Source organism: Tyto alba, unplaced genomic scaffold (assembly GCF_018691265.1).
Source record: "Tyto alba isolate M040663 unplaced genomic scaffold, T.alba_DEE_v4.0 Super-Scaffold_2, whole genome shotgun sequence".
NCBI classification, from domain to species: Eukaryota; Metazoa; Chordata; class Aves; order Strigiformes; family Tytonidae; genus Tyto; species Tyto alba.
In genome coordinates this window covers 12,087,715-12,113,116 of record NW_024881282.1, presented here as the reverse complement: position 1 = coordinate 12,113,116, position 25,402 = coordinate 12,087,715, and the positions used below count along the sequence as shown (strand labels likewise).

Sequence of the window (25,402 nt, the reverse complement as noted above, 5' to 3'; positions counted from 1 at the left end):
TAACCTGTCCAGGCTCAGTGTCCTCGGGAAGATCCCAGACAAGCTCCGTGCAGCCAGCACTAGAAAAGCCTGTGCTGAGTTCAGCCTGGCCTCGAGATGGCTTACCTGCACAGCATAGACATACCCTAAGGCTGTGTCTTCCCTTGTAAATTAAACATCCGTGGAGGCTGCTCAGGAGCACAGGAAAGGGGTCATTCCCCCTGGGCAGCAGCCAGGGCCAAGAGTTTGCTCTCAGCCCCAGGCACACTAATTCTCTGGCAGAGGTGCAGTCCAATGACTTAGGAGCTAAATCTCTGCTGAAAGTGGATAAAACTTTCCAAAGGACAGGAAGTCAGGGAGGTGATGTATGACACTTTACATATGGTCAAACAAAACATACAGTAACTCACAGAATCATAGACTGATTTTGGTTGGAATGGACCTTTAAAGATCATATAGGCCAACCTCCCTGCCATGGGCAGGAATGTCTTTCACTAGATCAGGTTGCTCAAAGCCTCATCCAACCTGGCCCTGAACACTTCCAGTGATGGGGCATCTCCAACTTCTCAGGGCAACCTGTTCCAGTGTCTCACCACCCTCATCATAAAAAAATAATTCCATATATCCAAACTAAAGCTAACGTCTTTTAGTTTAAAACTGTTGCCCCTTGTCCTATCACCACTGACCCTGTTAAAAAAGTCTCTTTTTCTTATAAGCCCCCTTGAAGTACTAAAAAGCCACAGTAAGGTTTCCCCAGAGCCTTCTCTTCTCCAGGCTGAACAACCCCAACTCTCTCAGCCTGGCCTCACAGGGGAGGTGTTCCATCCCCCCGATCATCTTTGTGGCCCTCTGGATCTGCTTCACATGTCCATGTCCTTCTTGTGCTGGGGACCCCAGAGCTGGACACAGTACTTCAGGTGGTGTCTCACAAGAGTGGAGCAGATGGGGGGAATCACCTCCCTCAACCTGCTAGCCACTCTTCTTTTGATGCAGCCCGGGACAAAATTGGCTTTTTGGGCTGTGAGCACACATTGCTGGTGCATGTCCAATTTCTTGTCCATCAGTACCTCCAAGTCCTTCTCCACAGGGCTGCTCCCAATCAATTCATCCCTCAGCCTTTACTGATATTGGAGATCGCCCCAACTGAGGTGCAGGACCTTGCACTTGGTGTTGCTGAACTTCATGAGGCTCACATGGGCCAGCCTCACCAGACTGTCAAGGTCCCTCTGGATGGCATCCATTCCCTCAAGCAAATCAACTGCATTGCTCAGCTTGGTGTCATCTGAAAACCTGTTGAGGGTGCACTCAACTCCACTGTCTATGACATTAATGAAGATATTAAACAGTTCTGGTCCCAGTAAGGACCCTTGAGGGACACCACTCATACCTGGACACTGACTGCAACTCTTTGGACACGTCCATCCAGCCAAGTCCTTACCCATCTAACAGTCCACCCATCAAACCCATATTTTTCCAGTTTAGAGGCAAAGATGTTGTGGGGGACAACACCAAAGGTGTTACAGAAGTCTAGCCAGATGACATCCAGAGCTCTTTCCTTATCCACTGATGCAGTCACTCCATCGTAGAAGGCCACTGGATTAGTCAGGCTTGATTTGCCCTTGGTGAAGCCATGCTGGTTGTCTCTAATCACCTCTCTGTCTTCCATATGTTTTGACACAGCACCCAAAAGGAACACTGTAAAATTTCATCTGTCATGGCTGGTGAAGGTTCTGTCTGTGCAGTCCCCACTCATCCATCCCTGTGCCTGCACAGCACATACCACAGCAGAAACATGATAGCACTGAGAAACAAGAAAAAGGAAACTGCAGCAGATATGCAAAAACATCCCTTACCAAACACCACACTAGCTGAAGCCAAAACCCATCCCACTCCACTGAAGGAGAGGATGCTATCACAGCTCCTTCCTCTGTGCTGACTGCAGTGATTCGCTGTGGTGCTCAGTATTGCCTTACCAGGACGGGGGCATTCCAACAGGGAGTGTAACATTTTAATTCAGGATGTTAGGCTGCCTTGCTCCCTCAAATTTCTCATCAGAAAGGAAAAGAGCATGCACCCCCACTCCCAAGCTTTCTGCTGGTGTATCTGCACTGCAGCCTTCAGACAGTGCTCAGCAAAGCCCAGGGCTGCAAAAGGAAGCAGTCATGACTTCCCTTGAAATCTCCTTAAAGCGGTGGGTCCAAGTAGCCCCAGAGCTCCCAGACACTGGCACTGGGTTAAGATGCTGCTCCCTACTCACCTACTTTTGGAGTTGACTGCCTCTCCAGCCTCACCACGTCTGCCTGCTGCTGGGACCTCACAGCAGGATGCCCTGGTGGGACACACCAACCTGGAGGGCCCATTTTACCTTCCTGAGACCAAAACCATGCCCCTAGAAGTACTTGGCGATCCGGGGCCACACGAGTCAGTGAGGCCGGTGATCCTTGTGCCGAGCTGCTTGGCAAATCACAAGGACAGCCCAGCATGAGCACACTTCTCACACCATCCCTACAGTGCCCCCTTCTTTTAGTGCCCCAGTGTGTAAATCCCAACCAGGGACTCCATGCCTGTCATGGGACTGGAATATTTTTTTGCTCAAAAATCTAAACAATAAAGAACATCATGAGTTCACACATGAGGTGGAGCAACGGATGTCATTCACAATACAAAAGGTGCTCCATGAGTGTGTGCAAACACTACCAAGCATCCAGCACCTCCTCAGCGCTACTGGCAGCCTGTCTGCACTTGCATGCTTTACCACAGCAATTAATTGAGCTACATTTGAGTTTGCTTGTCTTTACCAAAATAAAGGCCACAGCTGATTGTATGCAAGTAAAAGCCCAGCTGTCTGGACACAGTTATACCACTACAAAGACACAGATTTGCTACAGGTACAGATTTTTTCACTTCTTGGGGGAGACCTTATAGCAGCCTTCCAGTACTTAAAGGCTACAGGAAAGAAGAGGAGGGACTCTTTATCAGGAAGTGTAAGGATAGGACAACAGGTAACAGTTTTAAACAGAAGGTAGATTTAGATTAGATATAAGGAAAGAAATTCTTTACTGCAAGGGTGGTAAGACACTGGCACAGGTTGCTCAGAGCAGCCGTGGCTGCCCCCTCCCTGGAAGGGTTTAAGGCCAGGTTGGACGGGGCTTTGAGCAACCTGGTCTGGTGGAAGGTGTCCCTGCCCATGGCGGGGGGGGGTGGAATTAGATGATCTTTAAGGTCCCTTCCAACTCAAAGACAAAAAAAAGACAAAACTAAGGAAACCAGCTTTTAGAATAGGGAGCACCACCCAGGCAGTGAGCCTTTCAAGTGCTACCATGCTAGGGTCACCAGACTGCAGTCTCTCTTTTAAGTGATGTATAGCTTGAAATAGGTGTAATAGATTGCTATATATAGCTTGCAATACAGTGTCTTCAGCAAAATACTTGACCACGGACCTCAGTTTCATGAGAAACCCCTCAAAATTCTGCAAGGCCACCCAAGGCCCCAGATCTTGGCATGGTCTTAATACTCCTCTTACACTGGAACCCCTGGGAGCAAGGATAACCAACCCAGAGGAATCCGGGGCGGAATTTGTAGCTGTATATAGGAATAAGAAACCCTGAAAGGACAATTAATTATCAAGTCCTCTTGCTGTTGACCACTAGGAAATCATAAATACAGAAGACCTATCCCCCAATAAAGCAGGTCGGTATAAGAATGTAATGAAATTAAAATGCCTGTAGATGTTCTGGAAAGGAAAGTTCACCACTGCCCTGTACAGGTACAGTACATCTCTCTTCTATGTAGAGATGAAGAGCAGTCAGCAGAGGAAGGACTTTGTTTCCAACATACCATGGCATTTACATTCATAATTAAAATGCCCTCCTGTAACCTATTTAGCTCATCTTTCTCTGAATGCTCTGCCTTCCTTTGCCTCTAGGGCAGACTGGCATATGTCATCTCCTGAAGACTCTCCCAAGGAACTTCATCTCATAACTCTGCACATCTACTGTGGATGCTCCAGCTGAGTCGGCAAAAAGAAAGCACTTTTCTGGGGTGCAGATCTTTGAAGGTGCCTTAGGCTTTTACCTTACAACGAGAGTAAAAAGTGTGTGAAAGGTGCTTATGTCTGCCCAATGACCAGAAGCCTTAAGTCTGGATACTAAACTCAGACCCAGGTGTCTACCTGACTCCCACTATGATTTATGCATTCATGAAGCAGACTTCAAATGCTATTCTTTGTATCTGCAAACAACAGAGGAATTAGTATTGTCCCTGTGTGGGGAAAAAGACAGGATCCTGGGAAAGTCCATAAGCCCAGTCTGGTGGTCATGGTGCAAGAAAACACAGTTATAGACCCATCATTAAATGCTGATTCAGACAGAAATGGGAGACTTTCCATAGCCAAGGAGTAGCCCTTATGGTATCCTCTCGCTAACAGAATCAGCAACAGTTTCAGCACCGTGTAAACACAAAGGTTTATTTCAAAAACCATTTTGCAGACTTGGACTCCCATCTCCAGAATTCACTATTTTGTTAGTGACGTTTATTAATGCTGGAAAGACTTGGCCCTGCTTCTTCAGGGGTGATTACATCAAGATTTGCAGATCAAAATTATCATTTGAAAAGACACATGGTGTATTAAACATATCCTCCGTAGTTAAGAGAGGGACAGGAGATCTTATTTCTTCATATGGATCCACACTCAGAATAAATACTATTTTCCAAAGCCCAGCTGATTTTCAGCAAATAAAAAGGTGCCTTCCTCAACTTCTGCACTCCTAGAGGAGCCAATCAGGATCATAACACAGAAGGGTAACAAGAAATGACATGGGCATCACCCAAGCTGTGGGAACGGCTTCATTTCTCTTTCATTTATTTTAATGAAAGGCAGATTAAACCAGAAGGAGACTATACAAAGCTCTTCTGCAGGGCTGCCAGCATCCACGTCAGCTGGAAGCACAGTCTCCAACCCACGCTCATGCTTGGGCTATCCTCGCAGAAAAATGCCAGCAGAAGTCAGTTTGGGCATGACATCCCTTGGCTCGGCCACACTGCCAGCACGCCCGCCTGCCTGGGGTGTCTTGGGGAGGAAAAGGAGCTCCTTGTAGTCCCCGCAGCAGCCACAGACATGCGGTTGAATGAGTAAATATCAACAGGTTGTCTGAAAACAGAGGTAATGTATGTGAGGGGGCGGTTAATACACAAATAACCAGAGAAGCCTCAGACTATTCCGTCAGTTAAATATAGGCTTCTACATCCAGGCAGGCTGGAATTTTAGGAGGTTAATTTAAAAAATGGGATATCTTTAAAAAAAGCCTAGGTTTATTCTTCAGTTGCATGCCATCTTTTAAAATGCATGGATTAAATCAAATTTAAAAGGTGCCTTCATGTTTGTCATCTGCATATAGCTACAAATGAAGTCCCCTCAACAAGCAGTGGTGTTTCCAGTTCAAGGCTTCATTTGCATTATACACGCTTTTTATTAACAGTGCAGAGAAAGAAATCGTTCTGGATAAAAGACACCAGGATCTGACAAGGGCCACTGGGAGGATTCACTTATTGAGTGATCTGGATCACTGCTTAAGCAGGGCATGGAGAAACAATGTGGACTTGAGCAGGTCCAAGTTCATCCACCCAGGAACAAATATAGCAAGCTACAGTAAAAGGGTGGGAAATCCTGTCCTGGGCTGTGACTACTCTCACATGCCTGACCGGATAACAAGATGTGTGGGGAGCTCCCAGGATGACAATGTCTGAAACATCAGGTGTTAAAAGAGCTACGTAAACAAGGAACATTGAGTCACATTGCAGAGGTGATATTATATCTGATTAGCCTCTGGTTCACCTGGTACTGCAACTGCATCCAAGTCAGCTTTCCATAGTAAAAAAAGGGGGTTTGACAACAGTGAACTAATCATGGGGCTCCAGGCTCCATCTGTTAAATGCATTAAAGGACTGATAGCACAGGGCTTCTCACTATATCTGACAAAGACACTGCAAAATCCCAACTGGTAACTAGAAAATACAGGCTAAAACTAAGATGTAGATCTGTGCCAAAGATGGTAATGAGCTAGCGGAACAAGTCTGTAAAGGCCATGATATATTCTCCAGACAGAGAATGTTATCATCACCAGGACTGAGTGTTTCGCAAACTGGAATTCATTCACAGTTCTGTGCAAAAGACTAATTTAGATTATTCCCAAGCCCATTTACCTTACAAGCTGCAACTCTCTAAACATGCACCTACAGAAAGTTAGCAAAGACACCATTCAGGAATAGCTGCACATCTAGGAAAGGAAAAGTTTTCTAAAGATTATTACACTTGGCCAATTTAAAGCATTCAGAAGTCGTGAGTCAGGGCCTCAAGCATCACGCAACTGGCTTAAAAATACTGATATTTTAAACCAGGAACAAATATAATTTCCTTTTTATTTGCCTTCTGATTTTTTGGCCTTTTAAGCCTCAGGGTTCAGGCTCTGCTCTACAATTGTGATGTCCTTAAAGCAGAGGTCACTAAGCCTAATTTATATAAATGCTGAGCATCATATGACACCAGGAGGTCTTCAGGACAATATCAAGTATCTTGAAATTTACAGTAAAGTTGTGAGATTTCACCACAGTGATTATAAAGGCAATGTTCCCTTTAAAACCAATCATGTGCAAAAAAAAAAAAAGCCAAACCAAAAAAGCAAGTTCAGCAGCAGCTGCAGTTATCACATCTCCTTCAACAGCTCCCTGACAGCATTTGTGGGTTTCCAGACACATTTCCCTCATCACAGAAGGACTGAGGGGGAATGGGGGATCAGTGACCCTACAGGTCTATTCCATCTCTGGTATCTGTGGGTGCTTCCTCCAGACTGATGCAGCTCTGTGCTTTTCTCCTCTCTTTTCTGGAATGCAAAAGCCTTTTGCACAGTCCCTGTCCAGAGGATGCCAGGATGGATAGGCTGGGGAACAGATACGTCCAGGACAGAAGGAAGGACATTCTGGGATATATGAGATTCCCATATGACCACAAAGAAAGATTTGTTTCCACTAGCTTCTTTGTCAGGCCCTCCTGACAAGATGAAAGCTGGAGTTTCTCACCTTGCTTGCTCCTCTAACAGAAAAAACAGCCTCTCCAAACCCTACTCTTCTATTAACTACATGAAACCAGGTAGTCACTTACCTCAACATCTCTTATCAAGGTCCTCAATTCCAGCCAGATGGCTGGCTGTGAGCCTCCCCAGAGCCCAGGTAGAGGTTGAGGGAAGCAGTGAGCAAGAACAGAGGCACGGGAAGGTTTGCACTTGGGAGCAATCCAGCAGTGTAACACAGCCCCCAGCTCTCCTCCAGCAGTGCTCTGGGGCTGCTGCCCAGACAAGTCCTCTAGCAGAGATGGGGCTGCTGTCCCCAGACAGGAAACCTACCTTAACCCTCTCCACAGAGAGGAATATTTGTGGCAGAGGCCATTTTGTGAAACTGCATTTTAACCATGCTCATTCCAGACCTGAACAAGCCCATCCTACGGCGCAGTCCAGGATGCACACAGGGATGCACTGGAGCACAGCTGCTGCAGACAGAGAAATGGCAAGCGATAAGCACTCTGGGATTACTGTCACTTCCTGAAGGCTTTTGTCACCCAAATCTCCCAGGTAACAGGGCCATAAAGGGATCCTGCAGCCCATGGAGCCAGTTATAAGCTGGGATATGGCACACGAGAAGAAACCAAACCAGTTCATACTAGTCAAGAACAAGTCTGGGTAATGCCAACAGTGAACATTTCAGCGTGCCCAAGCAAAATGAAAGGTATTCCTGTATGGAAAAATATCACAGAAAAAAAGCCCAAGATGAGGATGATGACCACTGCTTGTTGACATCTGCACAGCCAAATGTCCCCTCAGCTGCTGGCTCTGTGCAAAGCAACAGCACAAGATACAGTCTGCAAGTGAGGAATTGCCCTGCTAGTGCTAATGACCACCTAAAATGTAGCCAGTGGGGACAGGCAGGAAACATCCCCCAAAATCCAGGCACCATGTGAAAGAAGCCAAGGAGGACCTGAAAATCCGTCTGCACACCAGAACCTGGAACAGCCGTAAAGAAAGCACAAGAGATACCATACACCTTAGACCAAACCTATTTTTGGTGAAACACCCCAACCTCCTAACCTAACCCTGGAAACATACGCTGGAGTAGTCAGCAGGAATATACGCAGACCAAGAAGTATTTGGACCCTTGCTGAGCTGCAACAAAGACACTACCCAAGATTTTTTAGTAAGTCTGCAAACTGCAGCAGCTCTGCTCTGCCACGCTGCTCAACACATCCTTCTGGTGCCCTTTAACCTGCCAGAAGGGACATTTCTCCAGTGTCACGCAAAGGAAACAGCACGCAGTGGTAGCAGGCATCCCCTCTGCAGTGTGATTTGGGATGCTGCCTTATTGGGAATGAGCAGTAAGCACCATCACAAGCCAGGGGGTTTCTCTCCACAGCTGCTGGGGTGATCCAGCAGCATCTTGGGATAAGGCTGGGGGGCTGGCCTGTGCTGCCAGTGTAGAAAAACTGCACTGAAATCAAGGGGTTTCTCAGCATTAACTTTGCTGATCAGGTACCTGGACAAGGTTTTGAAACTGGTCCCAAAGGGTTTCCCATTCGACAACAGTGCTGTTCCCAGTTAGCTGCAGCAGTGCATGCAGCGCCCAGGTCCGCTCACTTACATGGACTCAGCAGAACAGACTCTGTGGGTATTGAATCAGCATTTTCCAAGAGTAATAAAAAACCCCAAACCAGCTCCTTTTCTGTGGGGATGAATCTCCTTGGTGCTGGAGATGTTTGTTAGCACGGTGAATGGCTGTGGCAGAGCATAGCCTCAGCTCGACCCTGTTGGCCTTGAATTCGTATAGCAGTTTCTTAGCATAAACAGAGATTTTTGCTGAGCTCTTAAAAGTATCATCTCGCTCTGAAAAAAAAATTGCACAAACTCTGCACAGTGGTAGGCTGGTAATCAAAACACATGTGTAGCTGGAGGAAGGCCAGAGGCACTCAGCGTGGGCCCTCCACTTGTCACAACTGCCTTGCAACATTCATCAAATCCACGCTCCAAGTTCTTCCCTGTCTTGACACAAAACCCGTCACTTTTGCAAACACAGAAAAGCAGAGTATTTATCCCCTGGTTTCATGTCTGACGCATTTCAGAAAGGAAGAGCCAGGTCATCTGTGCCATCTTTTCTTTGTGCCTGCCCTGTGGCAAAATAAGAGCATGCAACTTAAGTTGATGCTGACAAAACCTTTGGGGATTCTGGGGTCAGACCTAATGAGGCAGCTTGCAACATGAAAACCACACACAATCACACCAGACATTACCAGCCTTCCAAATCCAGCAAAATAGTGTCCAGGCAGTCAAAGAGACAGGGATGAGACAGAGAAACACTTGTATTTAGGTTCAGCAAGGAAAAGGGAGCCCTCAACGCACAGGCTCACCTCTGAAGGCAGCAAACCTGCCTGGGCACTGGGCAGAACCCGTGCCGCTCACAGGAATCAGCTCGCAATGAGTAAATGCTCCGGATTATTTTTAATGCGCTTGGAATAAACCCGTGCTTGTGGGGAGGCCCAGAACGAGGGGCCCGGTACTGTGAAAGCTCCATGCGAGCTCTGTTGGGAAGATTTAAGTAGGGCATAAGCAGCGTACAGGCTTTCTATAGCCCCCTTGGAGATGCAGGTGCCTCCACCGGCCACCCCGCGCCGGCCCAGCCATGGGGGTGTGATGTCCCCACCACGTGCCAGCAGCTGAAGCCCGCAGGGGTCATGTCTATGCAAGGCCCAAGCCCCGCAGAAGATGGCTCCTCCAGAGAGGGCAGGATCAGGCCCCTCCGACAGACCCACCCCCCCCCGGACAGCCATTACCTGCTGACCCCGTATTCCGGGGGTGGCTGGTAGCGGACGAGGGCCACCTCTGCCCGGGCGGGCTGGGGGGCGGCGTAGGAGGCCTTGAGGACATCCTGCACTGGCTGCTCGCCGTAGAAGAGCCCGTGCTCCTGCGCCTTGCTGCCGGGGGCCGCCGCCTTGCCTTTGTAGGGGTACTCGGGTGGCGGGCCCCGCGGGTCCGTGGCCTTGCTGGGCGGCGGGGCCGCCTTGAAGCCCTTCCCGCCCCCGGGGGCCGGGGGGTGCTGCTTGGCCCCGTTCCTCTCCAGCGAGAGCTGCATGATCCTCTCGCTCAGCGAGCGGACGTGGCCCTGCTTCAGCTCCTTCAGCGCCTCGTCCTTATGCGCCTGCCCACTGTTGGCCCGGTTCACCGTCGGCCTCCCCTCCGTCCTGGACTTCTGGCCGGACGCGCCATAAAAACCCGGGGCGGCAGCAGCAACGGCTGGCGGCGGCGGCTGGCCTCGGAAAAACTGAGACTGGGCCTTGGCCTCCTCGTAGGTGGGGAGCTCCTCGGTGCCATGCGGGGGCTGCGGGGCCCGGGGCTGCTTCTCCATCGCAGCACCGTCCCCCTGGTGCTCCTGCCCCTGCGGTTCCTGCCGCCCCGATGGCTGGACCATTGGGGGGTCTTCGGGCGCGAGGTTTTCTGCGGAAGAGAGAGTGCTGGCAGTGCTGTTGGAGGGGCCGGCGCTGCCCGTCGCCTGGTGCTGTATGGCCAGCAGGTTCATGTTCTCGCTGGGGTTTCCATACCTCAGCCGCTCCTGGATCAGGCGCTGCAGGACGGTGCCGGCTGCCACCTCCTCTGCCCCTCGCATCTCCGCCTCTGGGACCCGGCGGAGGCTGGGTGGGCGCAGGGTGCAGAGGGCCTCCTCGGCTGGGCAGGGAGAGAGGCAGCCATTAGCTCCGAAGCCTGGGAGGTCTGATCCCCCCACCACCACCACCTTCTTTCCCCGCCTACACCCCACAGCTGTGACCCCGCACCCAGGATGCGCCCCAGGGGCAGTGCCCTGCCAAGATCCCCCTGGGAGCAGAGGGGACATGGCTGGAAGCCACCGAAGGAAGCAGGGCACCACTCCCTGCTCATCCCCCCACCCCGGATCATCCCTAATTCTGTTTGCAGTGACCCCTAAAAAGATATTCCCATCCCCACCCCCAGGCCCTCCCCTCCATAATACTCCATGCGCCCAATACCCACAGCTCTGAAACCCTCCCAACTGAATGGACAGGAGATGTCACAGGGAAATCTGGTCTTTTCTAAAATATGAATCAAAACGAATCTAATTGAATAGAACCAAATATTTCCACCAGAAGGAACCTACAGTGATCATCTAGTCCAACTGCCTGACCACTTCAGGGCTGACCAAAAGTTAAAAAAGCATGTTATTAAGAGCATTGTCCAAACACCTCAAACACTGACAGGCTTGGGGAAATGACCATCTCTTCAGGCAGCCTCTTCCAGTGTTTAATCTCTCCCCTGGAGAGGCCTGGAGCAGCTCACAGAGGCAGCCTGTATGGCAATACTAAATGAAATGCTGCATTTTTGATGGACAAAGTCAGGTGAGTCAAATCCCCTCTTAAATGCACTACCTGCCATGACAAAGTAAAATGCAGAATGTGTCACAGAAAAACTCTGAAATGACACTGAAAATAAAAGGGTCCTAAAAGTGTAATTAAAGAATTCTCTGTGCTCTGGCATCTTCTCCTGAAACTGCAACTTCCCTTCTCAGCAGTAACACTATTTCTAGGGGAGTGAATACTAACTATTGTAGTTTTGCTGGGTGAAGGAAGGTGTTGTGGTCATAGATTTAACGCTAGCATTTTAAGAAGAGCACAGACAGATTAGCTACATAACCCTAACACAGGCTACTGAAGTAATTCAGAGGCAATTTTTTGCACTATATACGCAGTGGAGCTTGCTTGGAGCTAAGCATCTAACGGGATATAACCACGGCTGGGAGATTGGAATCCCTCTCTCCTTGAGCACTCCTCCCACACCCTTCCCAAAAGTGGTGCAAGACATCTGTCTGAACAGTGTCTGAGCCCAGAGAGATGCTCCTGGAAGACTCCAGTGCAACCAAAATTGAGGATAAGTCTGCAGCTCTGGACAAAGTCTTCCTATGTCCCTAGGTAAGAAGGAGGTGCTGTTTTCAGTTCAGTTTTTTGAGGTCATTCTTGGCAACTTTCTCTCTCCTGCTGTTTCCAATTCTCAGAGGAGTTCATCAGAAGGACTTACATTTGTTTTTCGGCATTTGAAAGGAGTTAAAAAGCAGACTTTCTCTTGAGGTCTGGTATTTCCCTGGGATTTCATCAGTTACTGCACGTGCTGTGGGATAACTTATATACAACCCGGATGCCAGAGGGGAAGAAAAGCCTTTGACTCTTAACTATGAGAATAGATCATCATTTCCACTAACATTTCTGCAGCAAAGCCTTAAAGATGATTGTGGGGCTCGAGGCAGGGAGGAGATTCCCAGGCTGTTTCACTCCACACCTGCCTGACAAGATACACCTCTCCTGCTTTCCCTGAGACAACGTTATCTGCCTGCCAGCCTGACTAGCTGCGGTTGCAGCCTGGCCACCAGCTTTCAGAGGGTCTGTCAGCTTCCTGAGCTGGTGTTTGAGCCAGCAAGATGCACAGACACACACATCTCCGTCTACCTGTCTGCACAACAGTCAAGTATCCATCTACTTTATATGTTCCTGCAGTTACAGAAAACTCTTACTGTTATCACAATGCACAGAAGCCTCACCATACTGGACATTTTTTCAGGCATGCAGTCAAAGTCTCCCTAACACACTGGGAAGCTCACAGTCTAGGTTCTTAGACTACACCTGAGATAAGCCTGAGAAAAGTGGATAAAGCCAACATCACACAGCCACGGCAGCTCTTTATCATACATCAGAAGGATTTCTACCTCTACACTAGCCATCTGTTAGCATCCTTGTATTTGGGAGATGTACTTTAATTGCCTATTTTTGAGATCCGAAAGGATTGACCACAGTGAGCCTTTGACCAGGTGCCTGCGGTCCTGTTGCATCAGTAAAAAGCTACAGACCTTGGTCCAGCTGTGCAGTGAAGAGCAGCCATGTGCTGAAGGACAAGCAAAAACGCTGCATCCTCCACAAGGACAGGTGACAAATTATGGTGAGTCATAACACTCAAGTCAAAGGTAACTCCCCTTTGGCTCTACCGAGGATGAGAAGCTGGCCTTCAACTCTGTAAGTTGTCTAAACTCTCAATTTATGCCTGGGGAAAAACCTGGAAGTAAATGCAGCGGGTTCACAGAGAAGTGTGACCACACACTTACCAGCTTTTTCTTTGGCACTGATCGCTTCAGCTGTTAGTGGAGACACTTCATGCCTGCCAGCAAACAACTGGTGATCTTGGTAAAGAAAGCCAGTATCTTCAAGTACCTGGACTGGACTGGTAGGCTTGTAACAAACAGATGTGGAGCCTGTAAGAAAGAACAAGAAAAGAAACTGCCTGAGTGATAAAATATAAAGCCATGACTTATGATAGAAGTCCAAAAAATCTTTCTTGAGCATGGCTAGGTGCCTGAGAAACCCTGCTGATGCCACTGAGCAAATCACCTCTTCTGTCCTCACCACCCAAATAACACATTAGGTCTGAGGAACAGCAGACAGCCACCAAGTCATCAGTGCTGTTTCATGCACCAACCCAGCCTAGCCTTCAGTGTCCCCAGTGCAGGTACAAAGCAAGGCTTATAAGAGCTAACAGTAATAAGTGACAAGCTCATCAAATCAAGGCATGGCCCCACAATATGAAGCCAACACAGCCAGTGTAAAACTGAAGGAAGGAGTGGGCAAAAAGAAGGAAAGTAGGATAGGTGAGGGCCCAGCCACACTTTCACTATGGCTAAAGTCTGGCAAAGGCTTTACCACAAAATCTATTCATGAATAACAGTTCAGCAATACAGAAAATTGCCAAGACATAAAATATAGCCAACGCTATCAAGGGAGAGAGTTTACAAATCACTTTGTCCAGATGTTCTTAATATGGTAAGGAGAGGATGTAGCTGGAGGGTCATGGGAACGTGTCTGGCAGATCGACTGCACAGGAGCTGCATGCCCAAGCTCCGGCATCCCACAGACATCGACAGCTGGACTAGTCCTCCAGTCCCTTTCACAGTAAGTGAGCAAGAACAATCTCTCCTGGCAAGCAACAAGGCTCATCCTAAATCTGCTCTCAGGGTGGCTTTCTCCAGCAATGCTTGTTTTAACAAGCTCACACGAAATGAACCACAGCAGTGTTAAGCCAGAATGACATTGGCTTGACCCCACAATTCAAGACAGGAATGACATTGTCATGACCCCACAATTCATGAAAGACACAGACAGACTGGACAAGGTCGAAAGGAGGGCCATGAAGATGATCAAAGGGCTGTAGAACCTGCCCTATGAGGAAATGCTGAAAGAGTTGGGTCTTTTCTCCCTGGAGAAGACCAAGGGGGGTACTTCATCACAGTGTTCCGGTACTTAGAGGATGGCTACAAAGAGGACAGAGGCTCTCTCTTCACAAGGAGCTACAAGGAGAAGACAAGGGGCAACAGGTACAAGTTGCACTAAGAGAGGTTTTATTTTGACATAAGAAAGACTTTTTTTTTACAGTGAAAGCAATCATTCACTAGAACAATGTCCCCAGGGACACGGCAGAGTCCCTGTCACTGGAGGTTTTCCAGATGCCATTGGACAGGGTGCTAGATAATCTCACCTAGGCTCTCCTTCCTACCAAAGGTTGGATGATCATTTAAGGTCCCTTCCAACCTGGGCTGTTCTATGGTTCTATTATTTTCTACTTCCTACTTAATTTTCTGAGCACTACCTCATTCTTGTAAACAGAAAGGTCTTTGAGGTCCAAAACCTTGGAGGTGAGCATCGCCTGGCCCAGAGTACCTTGGTGCAACGGGGACACAGCAGAATCACTCTCCACTTACACCACCAGTTGCCATAGGTTTTAGACTATGGAAATGACTATCGACCTCCAGCACCGGCCACTGCCGAGGGACTTGCCTGAGCAGTAGGTGGAGAGCTTGAAGTGACACCAGCAAGGCATCCATCCATCACAGTGGGGAAGGAAACCCACGAGCATAGAGACCTGCAGCACCTTGCACTGCGGGAAAAACCACAGGCCACAGATGATCTGGATTTACTAATCCCAACTTCTTGGTTTGCACTCAGCTAACTGCATGCTCACTGGCATATATCACACTGGGAAGTTGCTTTGCTCTCCTCCTTATGTACAGGTCATTGCTAACCCCACGCCTCTGCATGGAACAGGGCAGTAGAGAGGTAGTAGGAGTCAGGATTGAGCCTATCTTCTCTACAGGCATGAAGATATTATTTTCTTCTGTGCCCAGAGGAGACAAAATAGGCATTTCTGTAAAATGTTAATGAATTCATCACTGCCATTCATATTATACATGAATGTGTATGGCAGTTATCTATATTTAGAGAGCAAGAGGGAAAGATTGCTCACTTGACTATAACTAAACATGTTTGTGAAAATTAGCATGGTAGACTGGTCTAGAATTTGTGCTGATGACAATACAGACCCAAGAAAAATCTCAAGAACCCTAATTTCCAACATTATTACCCTATTGTGGTACAGAATAGCATTAAAGACCCTTCACCGCTCCTCTGCACACACAGTCCTGCCTTGGAATTGGGAATCCCATATGAAACAAGGGCATTTTGAGCTTGGGTTTGTTTTATGCATAAAAAGTAGATTGGGGTGAAACAAAGAAAATCCATACACCCAAGGAAGGCGAGCAGCTTCAAGCATTACAGGTCACCTGAACAGCCATCAACTACTGGCTCAGCCTCACCACTCATCAAACAGAAATTAAAAGAAAGAAACTGTTAGTAAAACTGTACAGTTGCCTTCTGCATTTTGAGTCTGTAGGCACCCTCGGGTCATGGTTTCAAATTTTCCAAGATGCAAAATGGAGAATTAAGACTTGTTTTTTCTGTAAAAAGAGCAGAAATTCTCACCTAACCACTTGTTTTTGGTGGCCGTGGCAAAGTAATATTCTACTAAAGTCAGGATTGGTAAATGCCAGCATCTGAAACTGCTCAGTTTCTGACCTCTGTTATATCAGAGTCCAAAAAGTAGCTCCAACCTGGGCAGAAACCACTGCACTTTGCTGTACCCATGTTGATGTTTTATCATCCTAAAATGATACAATGAAGTTTTATGATGTTAAAAATGATGTAACGATATTTTATGTTCATTCACAGCACGTTTTAATAAATGTCATATGTAACTGGCCCAGAAAGACAGTTTATGTGTAAAACAGATAACAGTTGCCGAAAGATCAGTGCTTGGTGCGCGGCCACAATCCAGATCATGGGTAACAACGCACCACTCGAAAGCTCAGTGAGGCTTCACAAGCCATTCTGAGCAAGCCACGAGCCTTTTTTCTTTTCCCCCCTTGCTGTCACTGGAGCATCCCAAATACCAGCTCCCCTCTCCAGATGGAAAGGTTTGCTACACCCAGCTCTGCTGGGATGCAAGGTGCCCATCCAATGCTCAGGCACTTGGTCCTTCCCCAAACCTCCCCATTCTTCTGTGATGCTCACCAAAAAAGAAATTTTCATCCCTGTAACTGAATCTTGATGCCAGAGCAGCGGTGCCCAGGGTCCACAGGTAAGGAGCCAGCTGAGAACAACCTAGGATGGAGATCATCACCCCTCCAAGGATGTGTCTGTCCCAGGGAAGTGCTTTCTACCCACATCTAGCCCAAAAGTCCTAAGCCACAAACCATGGCTGCTGCCCCATGTTTTGTCACTGACAAGAGCTGACCCCATCACCTCTGTAGGTGCCTGCAGGCAGCTGCCAGCTGTGCTGTGCCCTCTCCTCTCTCCCTCCCAAAGCCAGCCCAGCCCCCTCAGCCCCAGCATGCCAGAATACTGCCCAGTCCGCAGACATCACGTCTTCAATGGCCATTTACCTAGTGTCACCCACAGCCAACCCTGTAAGACAGGGCCACATTTCTGGCCCAACTAAGTCCTTGTTGAATTGGGCAGCTGCTCCAGGCCTTCATTTCTGCATCTCTACCGACTCTCCCACATCTAAGTGATTGTCTGACACCAATTCATTTGTTTTCCTTTTTTTTTTTTTTTTTTTTTTTTTTTTTACAACAAACATGTGTTACACCGTACAGAAGCAAACATATTATCCTGGAGGGTTACAGGGTTACTACACAGCAGTGCAGTTCATTTGAAGATTCAGAACTCTTTTGGTGAATCATTTGCTAAGATTAACACCAGACGGTCAGCAAGGACTCAGAGACAGAGGAGCAACACTTAAATATTTCCTGCTTCTGATGTGGTTTCAGTCTGGTTTTGAAAAGGATCTAAAGAAAAACCTCATAGGAAGCTCATTGCTGCGACATTACAGGAAAGCCGTGTTTTTAGAGCAATAACAGCATCCCCAAGAAGCAAATTTCCTCCTCACAAAAATAGTTGGAGAAGCTGGTTTTCCTGCTCTCATCGTCAGTAAAACACCAAAAAACTGCCCGTTGTACAAAGACACCTTGCTGCTATTTAGAGGCAGCACCTCGAGGCAGAGCCCAGGTGATGAGTTCCTGCATCACACCCCGCTGCCCACCTGGGTACCGCTCTTTGGCTGCCTGAGGCACAGCCCACGCTGCCAGCAGGTGCGGCTCCTCCTCTGCCACCCAAGAGCCGTCCAGCCAAACAAAAAGACAGAGTTGTCCTCCAAAAAGTCCTCTTCCAATTTGTACCCTACTGATGAAGCAGTTTAAAAGAGACCAAGGCATTTCAAAAGCCATCCAAAGCAATCATCTGAAATTAAAAAGTAAGTAAGGGGGCTTTACACTTTCTTATAAACTCTGCTGTGGTTTTTAAGGGAGGTCCAAAAATGACAGAACAAAAATTACATCGCTTCCAAGCCTACATCTGTCGTTCTGTCTCATAGCCAAGCCAGAAAGGAGTATAAATACCTTATTCCACATTTAAACTATTTTCTATGCCCTGTCACTGCATAAAAATCTCAGGTCAACAAGAAAGGAAAATAATTATTTAAGGGAAATAACAAAAGGATGGTTGAAGAGCTCAAGGGTTCCAGGGGCTGCCCAAAAGCTGTGCCATGAATTCCTCAGGGTGGACCCATCAGTACCTCTAACACGTTGCAGGGACCCTTCATCGAGGCTGAACACCCCTTCATGTGCATCCTGGCACGTGAACCTTACTTTCTCTCCTAAGCATCAGCCTAGTTTTGAGAGGGGGTGATCACTGTACCCCAGCCACACAGCCGTGCTGCTCTCCCAAGCCTAGGAGGCAGATTTGAGTTTCCTTCAGCTCAGAAAAAATTAACTTACGTGTCCTGTTTTTTGGTTGACCTACAAAAAGGAGACACCACTTCCAAGAGCGATGCAAAGGATGCTCTTGGTACTGCTGGCAGCTCTCCTCCGGTGGCACTGGGACTCCTTTGCAAACCCAGCTCTGACAAAGAGCAGGGGCTCAGACACACTGTTGTTGATTGTTTCCCTATCAGCAGCTCCCCAGTTGATGAGCAGGTTTTCTAGCTCACTTCTGGGGTGGCTGACTCACTCCCGCACCCCGTAATTCTGCTTGGGAACCTCGCATCCGCTGCCAGGGCTCCCAAGCCCTACAAGGACTGAACAAGCATCTCTAATATTATTTTCATGGGAGCAGAGCGATATCTTGCAGGACAGAGATCCAAACCACATAACACACACCAGATGTGAACAAGCAGCACCTCTTGTTTCCCACATGAAAGCCAGAGATCTACCACACCTGAGCTGGGAGAAGCCTCACCCCTGTGCCTGGCAGGGTTCACTAGACCAAGCCCCCCCACCGTAGCTCCCTGCTCTGGGGAAAGAAATGCTTATCTCTGTACTGGCTCCAGGATCCACATTGTGCTATTCCCTTGCTTGAGAAGAGCTCCTGGAGTCTCCCAGATCAGGTACCGTCACTTCACTTTCCAAAAAGTACCTTGTCCAAGAAAGCACTAGCAAGATTAATGAGAAAAGACAATAGAGGCAGCCAAATCCCATCTCTCCCAAGGAATCATGCTAACACATCCAAATTTAACTGCCTATAAGGATGAACACTTTCTGTGAAACTTCTGCCTCACGTGCTTATTTTCATATACGCTTCCCCTCAGCAAACAAAGCGGACAAGCAAAAACGCTACGAGCAAAGCAAAGCAAAGGTGCCTTGAAAGCGGCTCCCACACCTGGCACGAGATCAGAAGGATACTGAAAAGAGCAGAGCCAAGCCTGCCTTCCCAGGAGATCCCCCACGAATGCCCGCGCCTTCCCAAAGGAAATCAGGTGCAGAGGCGTGTGAGGGCAAACGGTGCCCGTCACAGCTCTTTCATCCCGGATGGTTATAGGTTTTATAATTTTAGAATAACTCGCTGCTTTTTTTTCCCCCCTTCCCAGGTGAAAAGGCAGGATGCAGGCAGAGTATCTCCATTGCAGCTCCAGCCACCAAGCAGTTACCCAGGCATCAACCTGACAGGGGAAGGGATGCGCATTCCTTAGGTGGCTGCGCAAGGCTTTGCAGAAATACGTGCATTTTAAAAGGCCTCTATATATCATGAGCTATACATTTGCCTCTGCAGCTATAACAGTGAGCCTACAATATGCAGCCAGACTAAATTTATTCAGAGAATTGAATCAATAATTGAAATTTTTACTTTGATCAAAGCACCAGTGGCAGGATGACGACTCCTATCAGCATTGCTGCTTTGAAATAAAAGGGTAAGTATTATTCAGACCTGAAAGTAAGGGAAGAAACTCTCCACAAAACAGTGAAGTACAAAGGCTGACTTGGAGCTCACAAGTGAGATAACATTTCTGCTACAACCGTGCCGCTTGTCAGCACAGCAAAGAGTCTGCAGACATTTTCACTATGCCGTAAATTCTGATTTCCAAGCCATAAAAAAACTCCAAGATAAAAATTCATCACACAGATTCTTAGGGAAAGGATTTTTCTTTTCCACTGGGGGAAAAAAAAAAAAAAAAAATCATAAATCAACCAGCTACAACATACAGACAAGACACTTGCAAAGCAGGAGTTTAAGCTATGATTAACTGTACTTACTGCCTTTAAAAACGATCATGTTACAAAAAAGCACTGGCATGATCTGTGTCACTTGGATATTTAAGCCCTTCCATTAATTAACCAGAAGTGAAATAGGACCTAGGACTGTGGATCGTTCAGTCTAGTTCCTCATTACTTTGACGAGCCATATTATAAAATTCCCTTCTTGAACTGAATAAACAGCATCTGAAGAAGAGGATTTTTTTTTCTGCCCCATTTGGAGGAGTTTTCAGGATCCTCTTCTTGGTTCCCACTTGCAGTCACTGACATGGCTCTTTATCTATTTTTTTTTGCCAGTGGTGTCCTTTAGGTTAAATAGCTTTCTCCCTGAGTCATTTCCACAAACTTGCAGTGTACAAAGGAGCCTGGGATAAGGACAGAACAAAAATAGTACAAAGACTGTACAGTACTCTCTAGCTGAAAATGCGGGCATTGAACTCTATCGTATAGATCTTTGGATTTCTAGACCTTTTCCATTTTTTTTAACACAGGCAACAAACCACAAGCTAAGGATCCAGAGTTCTTCATTTGATCCGTGTGAAGAATTGCTCCTGATAACCCTACACTGAGTGAAGCATTTGCATTATTCTTAAGTGTGATGTCTAAAGGAAAAAGAAATTAAACCTTCTTCCCTCCTGAATATATATTAAAATTATGAGCCTTCCGTTATTAAATCATTACATGCAATTTATATTCAGCCACTTTTAAAATGCAGAAATTTAATAAAGGTATTATACATAGAAGTGCTAACAAGATAATTACCTTCAGTTCCTGCTCCCAGATGGCTGAGCTCAGATTTAGAACAGGGAAAATCACAGTAACAGCAGACAGTGTGTAATCATTGCCTTGAAAACAGCCCCAAAACAATGCAGGTCACAGACAGGAGAACATGTCCCAGGGGATAGGACATGTCACTGGCAGAGATGCCCTGCCCACCCCAGGTAGTCATGCCAGGGGGGAGTCCCCCAAGAAGTGCCTCCCCACCTTTGCGGGATGCAGGAGCCAAGACCAGGTTCCTGGGGGCACCCGGGTGCCTCCCACCCTCCAGGCACCTTGGGGGACACGCGTGTCATCCCCCGGCCTCATAGGGACTTCATTGAACTACCTACTAACAACATACACATTGAGGAGGGAAGGCAGAGGAATAAGAGTTTTGTAATGGCTTCAGTTGGTTTAGGTTTTAAACGGAGACTGAATTTCACTAAAAGCATTTTCATTTGCTAAATTATTCATTAAATTAAATTAATAATGTCATTATTTTCCAGCCTGAGCCTTGATCACTGGAGCTACTGTTGTCTAGAGCACATTTGTATTCGTGCTAACCAATATGGTCAGAGTGGATAATCCCAAATATTGCTCAATTATTTAATCCCGTGCCATGTTTTCCTGAGATGTGGCATCCCCCAATACATCACCCTGCTCCTCGAAAGGCGCTGCCTCGACGTGAGCTGGCCATCATCACCTGGCTCACACAAGAAGGATCTGCTACAACTTCAAGACATGGTAGAGATGTGCATGGGGAAAAGCACAGCCACACACCACGGCGGGACACGCCGGGGCTGGGCAAGGCCACCAAGAGCCAGCAAATGCTGCGGGATCTGCTGCCACACATGGGATACACCTTACTGTGGGGCAAACCTCTGCTCTCATGTGCTGGTCCAAATCTGAAGGGATTTCAACACCTTCTGCAGATTTACTCCAGATTTACACCCACAGCAATATCCCATCTACTGAAAAAGTCATTTAAAGGACCAAAAAAAGAATAGGCACACTTCCTAAATGCAACATTTCAATAGAAAAGTTGCCCTAACAATTTTTTTATAGAGGTGATATTGTTCCTGTTGTTACTGCTATTATTTTCTATCTACTTCCATCCATTTCTACCTCTGCCCTGAGCCGAAGGCAGGCTGTTCCATTTTAAAAATTCAGGACACAAATGGGAACCAGATTACATCTATCTCAAAGCTGCCAAAAAGCAATTGGTGTATGAAACCAAAAGTCCTCTTGGGATTTTTCCCAAATCCACAAAATATTCCCGAGCACTAAAGTTTCCACTGGGACTATTACATTAGCAGATAGCCTCTGTGTGAAAACCCGAGTATGCAGCCATCCTCCTAATGGTTTCCAGGACAAGGAGGCTGCTCAAGGCACGTACTGCCACCTTAGCACCGAATAACATTTATACCAGATCTGGTCTTCAAAGTGAGTTATACATCTATCAGCATTAAAGAAAATGGCACCGGGGACCATCAGACATTTGTTTCTCGAGGGAAAGCTGCAACAATCAGCAGTAGCATCTCCACGTCATTCTGAAACCACCGTGTGCATCCTGAGAGTCTGGCTGAGCCTGACTCCCTGGGCAGCCCCGCACACATCCCCCTGCCCCCGGGGCTGCTGCCAGGATCCCTACAAACCCCCTTCAGTGTCTCTTTGCTGGAGAAATGCAACGCCTTTAGCTCTGTGCCGGCGTTTCCTCGCAGAGGGGCTCCTCTGAGGAGCACCGGAGCTGTCTCCGTGCAGCAGTCCCCCATCCAGGATGCTGATGGGCAGAGGGTTTGGTCCGGATCGCTGCGCGGGGCCAGAAACCCAGGAACTGCCCCTGCACTTGTCCACAGTGTCACACGTCCATGGAAATTAAAAATAAGTGAGAGCAACTACCGATCCTGCAGGCACTGGGGCTTCGGAGAGGCAGCACATGCTTGTTCGGGTTGAAGCTGCTCTGTTCCAGCAGCCCAGTGCTTTCCAAAGGGAAAGGGAAAGCAAAGCTCCCCCACCAAATGCTGGCAGAAGAGAGCAAAGGGGAGCGATGGACATCAGGACAGAGGAAGAGGAGGATGGACATGCAGGTGATGAGGGGGCTCCCACCTGCCCCACACAGCCTGGGGGGCACGTTCCGCCCTATTTAACAACCTAAAAACAGCCCCAAGAATTCATCCACTCACGCTGCTGCTCCAGTCGGGGCTGGGATGAAGAAGACTGGGCAGGATGTGGCGCTCCACGCAGGGCCACGGCGTGCACCCAGCACAACCCCGGAGAGGGTTTTATTATGGGCACTCACCCACCCGATATTCCCTGCCCTCACAACTCGGGCATTTCTTTATCAGGTATTTATAGGACCCTTTTAAGAGCTTTTCTGGCCATTGGCAATGACTACATATATATAAATATATATATTTTTTTATATATATACACATACATATAAAAATATAAATACATATATGTATTTATATTTTTATATATAATATATATGTAGTCGTATATATCTACACATATGTAAATATATAAAATATATATAAATATATATCTACTTTCAAAATATACCTCTCTATATATATCTAAAATATATATATAAAAATATTATCTCCATGAACAACTGTGAGCTGGAATGGCACTGCCAGTTAGCCGTGCACAGGAAAAATCAGGGGACTCCTCATCTTCACGGCCACCTCTCTCTCAGAAAGCTTTTTTAAGCTTATTTTTAAACACAAAAGAGAGAAAACCTCAGCTGAGTGGATGCCAGACAAGAGCCCTGCAGACGCCTTAGCAGAGGGATCTCGGCAGCTCCGCAGGCAGCTGCTCGCCGCTCCCGGGACATTCACACAGCACCAGGAAAGAGAAAAAAAAAAACCTCTTTCCATCGAAAGAGGAAAAAGACCAAGCACCAACCTTCCTGTATTTAAAACTATGAATCACAAAACCTGGCAGGAGGATTCAAGCTAAATTCACAAGGATTTGTTGTTGTTTTGTTTTTTTTTTCTCATCTTTCAATGCCTTTTTTTTTTTTTTTTTTTTCCCCCCTCTATAAACAGGAGTTTATCTTTGTTCTCCCTGCAGGGGTAAGAAGGTTAAATATAAAAGTTCCCTCTCACCATCCCCCTACAACAACAACGTGAGAAAACGCTCTCCCGGCGTGGGAGGCCCTTACCGCATTTCACCCTGCCCGCCGGCCCTGCCCTCCCCACGCACCCGGCGGCGGGACGCGGCCACGCTCGCCCCGTTCCCCGCGGGGCCGCGGGTGGGTGGGGCGGGGGTGGGTGCCGCCGCCACCCCGGGGGGCCCCTCCGAGCCCTCCCCGCTCCTCCGGCTGGCGGGGCCGGGGGACCCGCGGGGACGCTGCGATCGCTGCTGCGGAAACACGAGTGGCCGCGCCGGGTCCAGCGCGGAGCGTTCTCCCGGGGGAAAGCCGGCGGCGGGTCCCCTCACCGCCCGGCAGCCTGCGCCCTCAAAATAAACGGCAAACACCCCGATGTGAGCGGGGCCGGTGCTCACCCCGGGCTCCCGCACCCGGCTGGTTTTGCCTTTCCGGAGCGGAGAAAATTCGCAGAAGTGCTTGGGGAGGGCTCAGGGTGGAGAAACATGGAGTAGCCGAGGCTGGGCGGCTCGGCCCTAACGGGGCAGCGGCGCGGGGGAAGCACGAACTCGCCGCCGCTCCCACGCGGGGCAGGGCTTCCACGCAGCCCGGGGGCAGCCGCGTGTGCTGGGTCCAGGAGCCCGCTGAGGGCTGCCCAGGCAGCCTCCCCGGAGCAGCGGCGGGGCACGGCCCCGGGGCAGCGGCGGGCCGGCTCCCGGGGGGAGCGGCGAGCCCAGACCTACCCGACACCCCACGCAGCTCCCGCTCCACGCACGAGTGGGGCTGAGAAAGGACAACCCGCACCGACACTCCCGCACCCCTCGGTGCGCTCCCCGCTACACACGTGGACAAAGGCACACGCACCCCCCCCAACACCAACACCACCACCACCCCCCCGCTCCCGCTCCCCCCCCCCACGGATGCGCACAGACACGCGCGGCCCCGGCGCACCCAAACCGCCGCTCCCGGTACCTCCGGCTCCGCGCCCCGCCGCCCCCGGCAGCACCGCGGCCATCCGCGCCGCTCCCCGCCGCGGGGCGGGGCCTGCAGCGCCGCGGGGGAGGGGCCACGCCGGGGCGGGGCCACCCGCGGGGGGCGGGGAGGGGGCGTGGCCAGGCGGGCGCTGCCCTCCCAGGGGCGACACCGCCGCCAGTGCCTCCCGCGGGGCGCGGGGCGCGCAGGGGGAGCCCGAACACACCCCCCCCCCCACACACACACACACACACACACAGGTTGGGCCACGGGCTCCGGTTGGAGCTTGGCGGCCACAAACGGGGCCGCCGAAAACACCTGGGTGCTCCCAGGGCTGAGCCGGCGGGGCGGGGCGGCCTCCCCGCCCGGCTCTTGGGGATGCTGGGGGGCCTGGACCCCAGCCCGCATACCGACACAGGCTCCCGGAGTCCCACCCCGAGCCTCACAGGGCAGCTGACAGAAGTTACGCCGAGTCCCAAGCCCGTGCGCTGACCCCAGGCATCCTCCCTGCCTCCCCGGGCTCCAGCTGCTTTCCCTGTGCCTGGAGGCGTGGGGGGCTGCTGCGGAGCGACTGGGCTGTACCCAGCCGGCGCAGAGCTGGAG

At 49.1% G+C, this 25,402-nt stretch overlaps 1 protein-coding gene across 6 annotated transcripts in view; it reads right to left on the bottom strand.

Annotated features, from left to right (window-relative positions):
- The window catches only part of AMOTL1 (angiomotin like 1), a 75,782-nt gene that overhangs the window by 31,876 nt on the left and 18,504 nt on the right, over positions 1–25,402 (bottom strand). For 3 of the 6 annotated variants that reach the window (XM_032991056.2, XM_042793078.1, XM_042793082.1), the window contains 2 exons: positions 13,171–13,317; positions 9,848–10,736 (listed from right to left, as the gene is read on the bottom strand). In XM_032991056.2, coding sequence (XP_032846947.2) covers positions 9,848–10,736; positions 13,171–13,317 — 1,036 coding nt within the window. Of the gene's footprint in view, positions 1–9,847; positions 10,737–13,170; positions 13,318–24,778; positions 24,859–25,402 lie in introns of those variants that run through there. The other 3 variants (XM_042793079.1, XM_042793080.1, XM_042793081.1) reach the window with 3 other exon arrangements.